Below are 8,448 nucleotides of genomic sequence, written 5' to 3'. Positions count from 1 at the left end.
TTTTTTGATATCAAAAATTTTCGTAATTTGAAGCAAAGATCGTAATTTTTCTTTTTGAATGCTTAAGTATTTCAATATGCTACCAATTAAACATGAAACAATTTCAAAATAATGCTTAATAACACAGTTGAAATTCGATCTTCAACTGTTAATATCTTAATTTTTTCGAATTAATTCGAATTAATAATTGTTAATATTTTCGAAAAAAAAAATTTCAATATTTTTCTCGTACTCCCCAAGGGAGCCTCTATCACCCCTTAAAAGGAATGACGTCAATTTTGAATCACCCTGTATGTGCCAAGGAAAGGGGAAATTTGGAAAATAGTCCAGTAGGAAAATGTGAAAACAAGCCACGCCACTCGGAAACTCACTGATTTTTTAATAAAATATAATTTATGTACATGAAAATATCACTTGCATCAAAATACGTATGTTTGCAAACAAACTCTCCAGGCTGAGCTTTTCACACCTTAATATCTACAATAGCAGCAACAGAAAAGCCTGCTGTTGCCGTCAAGTTACCACAAAACAAACAAAATTCAAGAGGTTCTCCATTGAAACAGTGGCACTATCCACCATTGAATGCATTCCTTTCACTTGGGCGAATAAACAAAGTCAAGAAATTGCTGCCAAACTGCAAAGCTTGAAACGAAAAATCGCGATTACCCCCGACCAACTACTATCACAGACTTTCAAAAATCGCACCGACTTAAAGGCGTATAATACAAATCACGGTCAGTTGATAACCTTCTAGTCTCTTCGTTTTATTTACTGGTGTGATCTTTTCGGTTAACCTGCCGAATTGCTGGGCCGATTTATCGTGATTTTGTTAGGTGCCTGCATATTGTACAACTCCACTCTGCAATTGAGTAAAAAGTAAATAAATAAAAATAAAACCTTCGCTACAGTCTAATCTGTAACTTGCTTGAGCGTTTGTGGAAGATCCGAATAGTACAACCCGTAATTCTTCACAGCAACCATGCACAGTGTCTTCAAGGAGGGTGAAAAATCCAGAACAAACATATCGCTATGATCCACCAAACCGTCGATACCCGCCAATGCGTTCTCTTCTCTAGTGCGGTTCATCGGACTGAAACAGAATAACACATTTCGTCAGCGAAGTTTGAAATATCGCACAGTCGGTTCAAGAAAAGTAAAAGTTGATTTTGGTAATTCGGGGCTCAGTGATCAAACACCAAAAACATTTCATAGGAAATTTTCTGTTGCATAAATACCTTGTGCCTCCAAAAATAAACACCCTGTCGCCCACATTAGCACAGGCTTGTCTTCGGCGCTCACATGGTGATTGACCATGAGGTTGCACCATCGTCCAGTGGAATTTCACCGGATCGAACATGTAGAGATCGTTGTAATGTAGACCCTCCACTGCGTTGTACCCGCCAAAAATGTACATTTTTCCGTTGTGGACGACTGAAACAATTTTAAATCAGTTGAGGTAGAAAAAAGCAATCAGAAAATGTGTATTAGAAATCATTGAGGAAGCTGCTGTTCATTGGAAATCGCTTATTAGTCCAATCAGATGTAAAAGGCGTGTTCCGGGCGCTAAATGGATGAAGGGAAAATACTATTGGGAAAGATGTCAGAATATTGGGACAACAGTTTGCGCACGGTTTACGGCTGTGGAGTATTCTTTAAATCAAGGAAAGTGCGAACTCCGGTTTTCGCCCATAACTTTTAAACCGTTGATGCTATTGGAAAAAAGTTTAATATTTTTTTCAAGTATTAAAAATACCTACAAAATGAGACAAACCAAATTAAAATTTAAATAAAAAAAACACCCGTTTTTTGCGTTTTTTTTTAAATTTTTTATAATTAATTTAGATTCTTAAAAAATCTAATAAAAAGTTTTTTGAAAATGTTTGTACACTTCATAAGTGGTATAAAATTGTAATAAAACTCCTGATTGTTATGTAAAAAAGACCCTTGCAAGATTCTATATAAGTGAGGGTCTATTTTACTCGTGACTAGTTTTACTACAAAGTACAATAAAGGAAAAGTTGACTACTGAAGTGTAAATTGTTTAAACACTAAGTTAAAAATCGGGAATTTTTAATGTTAAAAGTTAAAGGCTAAATTATTTTCCGATACAATTTCCACAGCGACTACTTAATTGCTATGATTTTCATGCGAATTTTAAGCGTTTTGTTTATAGCGAATTAAAAAAATCAGAGAATGATTTTCTTTTCAAACTTTTTTGCATCTTGTAAATTTGTCGACAGACATACAACAAAAAATTTTATTACAATACCTTGCAGATCATCATTCTTGTAAAAACATTATACAAATTTGCTTGTGTGTTTGCAAAAGTATTGTACTGTTACTTAGAAGAGTACTTGTCTTAACTTAAACTAATTATTTCGTGCATTTGATCAATGGATAGTTTTACTGTTTTTGGTGTTGACCGAAATTGGACAACAGATGTGTCGGAAGAGGGAACGATGCACCTATAAATTGGCAACCAATATCATCCGATCTAAAGCAGCTAAATGTTTTCTATGGAGCTCTCTTAAATCAAAAGAGTATGTCCGTCGCAGGGAGCAGTACAGAAGCCGAGTTACTGAAAATAACTCGGCTGAATTTTAAAAACAAGCCCAACTCGATGGCCAAAGTACAGTTCAATTTTTTGAAAAGAATTAATGTATGTGTTCGGGAAAACGATCAACATTTCGAACATTAGTTAAAATAATTAAATTAGTTCAATTGTGCATAAATAATACTTTTCCATGATTTTTTTCGACTTCTAAAATATAACTAACGAACAAGCCACAGCGATTTCCTATTGAAAACATAATTTTGACATTATTCAACTTATTCTTCTCTGTACCTAGATCTGAATTAATACAAGTCATTTGCAGTCCGAGCTGGATTCACCATGAAGCGTGTGTTTCAGCAATACCATCTTAAGAACAAGACCTCAGGCCTGAAATCTAAAATCTTGATGACGTCAGACAAAGTAGTCCAGTTTTTCGCCCGTAAAGAACCCATTAAGCTGTAGACCAAATCAGGTTATGACTAGTAAAGAGCGATGGTTTCATCTTAACTTATCTGGTCTTCTGCACAGAAGTTACACCGCATGGAAGGTTCTTCCGCGGAGTTGCCGGTTATTAATAATTTTCCGTGCCTCTTATTCAAAAGAACGATGTAAAATATTTATAACTTATTGTTGACAGTTTTCACTGAACTGCTCATATAACAGGGCCTATGCTGATTTGGGTACATATTAATTACTGAATAAGGAAATATAAATATTAGTCTTCGGACAATGCAATCGATAAAAACTTATGGCAACACTGGCAGCTTCAAAGATACGAACAAAAATGTTTGAAAATTTTCGGCTCTAACAAAGTTTTTCTCCTTTTTTTATTATTTTGTAACCTCGTTTTTGTATTTTTCTAGTGAATTGCACTTTTTTTCCACATGCATAACAGTCAGCCGATCTCCGACTTCCGAGCTGTTCAGTAGATTGTGCTGTTTAAGTGTTTCTGCGCTAAACCAACCAGTGCAATTGTGACCAGTGCCTTCATCAAGAATACTAATCCATCTTTGTTCACAGGCAAAAAATGTTTCGTGTTTGCAGCAGAAAAGTTGGGGCACGTAAAAGTTTTACTTTTACACGAAAACTTAGGTATTTTTAAATACTGAAGATTCGGTAATGGCGCCCATAACCCTGGAGAAGAAACTTCTGTGGGAGAATCTTTTGGAGGATGTCCAAAAGCTGACCGATATGCAGGCTGGTTACTTTAAGTCGGCAGAGTAGCTACAACAGCAATTGCACCACCAAATCAAGCTCCGGCCAGCTTTAGTGCGGCAGTAAAAATGGCCCCAAAACAGCAACAGCAGGGGTCCAAGAAGACACCAAATGCGGAGGCTTCCAAAGCCGCTACAGGAAAGAAGCCAGTGATCCCGAAAACGACTGCAGGTCCATCCGCCGTGCCTCTGGCCACTGCCATCCTGCTTCGCAAGAAAGCAAGACGCGTCGGCCGAGAGGAAGAAGAGGACGTGGTAGTCCTAGAAGAAGAAACCCGGATAAAAACATACATCCCGGTGACCAGCAGAAAGGCGGAAAAGAACCCGCCCATAAATGTTGAAGGCCAGAGCTGGAAACAGCTCAATCAGGCTCTCAACGACGCAGGAATTGTTGTGGCTAAAGCCACATCTACAAAAAAGGATACTAGCTCCTCGAAAGCCTCCAGAGGCCGTACATTACGTACACGCTGCCGGAGGAAAATAAGATTCACGTGGTCGTTAGGGGCTACCGAACGACTACGAGGCCGCATAAATCGAGGCTGAACTGCGGGGGCAGGGCATCCGGAATGCGGCATCATTCCAGATGGCCAGCCTACGCACAAATCAGCGATTGGCACTGGACTTGGTGAAGACCACCAACAAGAGCATCTGGAAAATATCCAGATTGTTCAGCATGGTGTTTCAGCAAATCAAGAGGAAACCCCAGGGGCTAGGGCAATGCTACCGCTGCCAGAGGTACGGGCACTCACAGCGGAACTGCACATTCCAGCCCAGATCTGCCAAGTGTTGCGAGCGCTTGCTGCCCAAGCCCGGAGGACAAGGTCGCAACACGGAGAGGAATAGCTCCCGTACTTGCAGAAATGGGCGAGTATTGGCAGAAGCAGTCGAAGCCCACCATGCAGCAGTGATCCCAACAACAGCTGAGATACCAGTGGTGTCGGACATTGCCATCGGCTCAGAGATCACCGAAACCAGAGATGGAAAAGTTGCATCAGGGAAATTGGTCCAGAAGATCAAAGTACCTGGAGAGTCCAAAAGGCCCTCCGACAGGAAGACACTAAGATACCAGCTTTACACGGAGTGCAAGGTTTGGTATATACTAACGGTGATAAAGCTGAAGCTTTTGCAGATACCATCGAGAGAGAGGCCAGAGAGAACACCCACCCAGATGAAGCCGACGGGCATGGAACTGCCGACAGAAGGGCCGTTCGGAACTTCCGAGCAAAACCAGTGGACAGCTGTATCTCCCCAACCTGCCCCAGGGGAGGTGGCAGCCATCATCAGGGACTCTAAGACGAGGAAAGCCCCTGGGAGGGACGAAATAACCAATAAGATGCTCAAGAGCTTGCCGAGAAAGGCGGGCTGTAACAAATTTAATCAATGCCATTTTCAGGACTGGGCATTTTCCAAGCATCTGGAAACACTCTGACGTTGTCATGCTTCCGAAGCCCAAAAAGAACAGGACCTTCCCTCAGAACTACAGACAGGCCCATCAGCCTATTGTCCAGCCTCGGCAAGATATCAGAAAGTTATCTTACCGAGGCTTAAAAGGGAAACGAAGGAGCTTGACGTGCTGTTGCCAGAGCAGTTTGGGTTCGGTAAACACTCCACTGAACTGCAGCTCTCAGAATCGTGGAAACATGCACCAAGAAAATGAACCAGAACAGGACAACCGGCATCGTCGCTCTGGACGTCGAACGAACGTTTGACAGTGTAGAGAGTCGGACTTAACTATAAAATGATGAGAGCAGATATTGATGAAAAATTGTGCCAGTTAATCGACAGTGATATTTGCAGAAGGACATTCAGCGTCAAAGTTGGGAACCACAGGTCAGAAGACAAAAGCACAGAAGCAGAAATTCCGCAAGGAGCAGTACTGTCCCCGATGCTTTACAACACTTTTACCAGTGGCATCCCCAAGAACAGCCAATACGTCACTGGCTCTGTTTGCGGACGATACAGCCCTGGTGTCATCTTCATGGCATAAGGAGTGTGTTCGTCACCAACTGCAACGTGCCGCTGATGAGAAACCTACCTGTACCAGCTTGGGGCAACAGAAAATAAACTTCTGCGGATGGCCATAAATGCGCCCTAGTTTGTACGTGACCGTCAAATTTACAGGGACTTGCAATGGGATCCCCTTCGAGACGTTCTACAAAGGAAAGCAGCATCGACCTTCGGAAAGGCCCAAAGACACCCCTACGGATGATGGGATGATTGGCCCCGGAAAAAGAGGCCCATACTTCAGATGGCCCAACAGGGCAATAGGTAAAGCAGCAAGCTGCAAAGTGCTGTAAGTGTAAAACCTAGTGTTAATGTAGTGAGATAGAAGTAGTGCATGTGTAAAATTAGTAAGATGCTCATACTAGCAGGTAGCCAGTATGGATAAAATCTGCTGTGAGGCAAACGGATTCTGGAGCTAACCCATTCTTAGAGAAGACTATAAGTTTTAAAGGATAACTCCCGAAAACTTACAGTCAAAACTTGGGGTTTTTTTAGTTGGTGGAAATTCAAATCTACCTGATGTCTTCGAGAAGAATTTTTCTCCTCCAGCCTCCGCCGGCCAAACAAAAAAAACATGCATATTATGCCTTACAGGTGTTGTCCCGGGGTGTCGCTGAAATTAAACAAACAACCCGAAAGTGCACCTTTTTGGCTTTGCGAAAGGGTGGTTAAAAGCGGAACATTTTCTTCAGATAGTGCACTTGAATCCGAAACTGACGTAAAATGCAAAAAAAATCAAATAATTAGCAAAATTAACAGGGAATATAATCCATACTAACGCCGCGTAATGGGAAATAAACTGGCCTACATAGGATGACGTCACGCGTAAGCGCTTAGGCCTTGTTCTTAAGACGGTGTTGGTTTCAGGCCACCCAAGATTTACTGATCAATGTTTCAGCCTGCCGCGGAATTAATCAATTGATTCAAGGAAGGCATTAACATTGGTTTTGCATCGTTTTTGGCCATTTATGGAGCTCTACACATGTTTGGTACTTTAGGCCCGCAAGAGTCTTCATACGCCGCAGTTGCAGCGGCAGGCTGATAGATAAGTACACATATAACACATGGACTAAATGTGGGTCAGCAAAGAGTTGCTTAAAAGACAATGACATTTGCTTTTTATTGCATTTTTTTAATAGCGTACCGAATTAGTATCAAGGCTGTGTAATTTTGAAACCACCCAGGCAACCACAAATATACACCACACTACAGGTTTAATGGACGTCGATTTTTGGTAATTAGGCGGCCGTAAACTTTTTAACGCCCTTTAGACCTTAACGGAATAGTTACCGCATAAGACTCTTGCTCCATATTTCCATTAATAAATGCACAATGTTGTCCCTTTTTCGACGGATTTTTCAGGAGGTTTCCTGCAGATTTTTGCACCATTGTCAAGTATAACTATTTTAATAAAGATCACAACAAAAAAAGTACAGTTATATTTCAGTATTTCCACTTCTGGCGGCTCTAACTCGAAAACACATTTATTATTTTTTGTTGTTGTATTATCGCATTTTTATGTTCATGCAACAGCCATTTCTTGTATGAAAAGCATTTCGCTAGTCCGTGTATTACGCTCTAATTCATGTCAGAGATGCTCAATAGCAACTATTCTAAAGATGCGTATAGACATGTATCAGAATTATACGGGGTTTGTGAGTCTTTTAGAACTCTTCATAAACCCGTAATAAAAAGCAACAGAAAATTATTTTTTTGTAAAAGACTACATTTTTTGAAGCAAAACATCCAACAAATAGGTTTTAAAAAGATAAGTTTTTTGCTTATCCTTGTTTACTATGCACTGGCCCGAAGAAAATAAGTTAAATTTAGTGGCTACATATAAATTATACACAAACTTCGGGAATCCCAAAGACAGCAATAATTTCAGAAAAGGAAAAGTTAATGCGTGGAATAAAAAAGCTCCGTCAGTAACTGGCGCATAAACCCGGCAAATGTTTCGAACCGAAGGAGAAGAAACCGAGGAAAGTAAGTTAAATTGAGTGGTAACATATAAATTATACAAAAACTTCTGGAATCCCTAAGACAGAAATAATTTCAAAAAAAGTAAAAAGTTAACACGAGGARTAACAAAGCTCCATCAGTAACTAGTGCATAAACTCGGCAAATATTTCGAACCTAACAATAATAAACCGACGAAAGTAAGTTAAATTTAGTGGCAACATATAAATTATACAGAAACTTCTGGAATCCCAAAGACAGCAATTATTTGAAAAAAATAACAAGTTAACGAGTGGCATAAAAAAGCTCCGTCAATAACTGGAGCATAAACTCGGCAAATATTTCGAACCGAAGAAAAAGAAACCGAGAAAAGTAAGTTAAATTGAGTGGCAACATATAAATTAGATAGAAACTTCTAGAATCCCAAAGACAGCAATTGGAATAAAAAAGCTCCGTCAGTAACTGGCGGAAATATTTCGAACCTAAACAAGAATAAACCGAAGAAAGTAAGTTAAATTTAGTGGCAACATACAAATTATACAGATTGTTCTGGAATCCCTAAGACAGCAATTATTTCAAAAAAGAAAAGTTAACGGAATGGTTAGTGGAATAAAAAGCTCCGTCAGTAACTGGTACATAATCTCGGAGCATACAGGGTGATTCAAAATTGGCGTCATTCCTCTGGAGGTGTTGTCTGGCGCTGTTATAGGAGTACAG

At 40.0% G+C, this 8,448-nt stretch overlaps 1 protein-coding gene across 1 annotated transcript in view; it reads right to left on the bottom strand.

Annotated features, from left to right (window-relative positions):
• Positions 1-359: 359 nt before the first annotated feature.
• The window catches only part of LOC109537720 (kelch domain-containing protein 3), a 24,194-nt gene continuing 16,105 nt past the window's right edge, over positions 360-8,448 (bottom strand). The window contains exons 5-7 of the mRNA XM_019904579.2: positions 1,236-1,431; positions 926-1,090; positions 360-859 (exon numbers count right to left, since the gene is read on the bottom strand). Of these exons, the coding sequence (XP_019760138.1) occupies positions 790-859; positions 926-1,090; positions 1,236-1,431 (431 nt within the window). The 3' untranslated portion in view covers positions 360-789. The remainder of the gene's footprint in view (positions 860-925; positions 1,091-1,235; positions 1,432-8,448) is intronic.

This window comes from Dendroctonus ponderosae, unplaced genomic scaffold (assembly GCF_020466585.1).
Source record: "Dendroctonus ponderosae isolate FM_Combo_2020 unplaced genomic scaffold, Dpon_F_20191213v2 Dpon_F_20191213_1, whole genome shotgun sequence".
NCBI lineage: Eukaryota > Metazoa > Arthropoda > Insecta > Coleoptera > Curculionidae > Dendroctonus > Dendroctonus ponderosae.
This window is presented reverse-complemented; position numbering and strand designations above follow the sequence as displayed.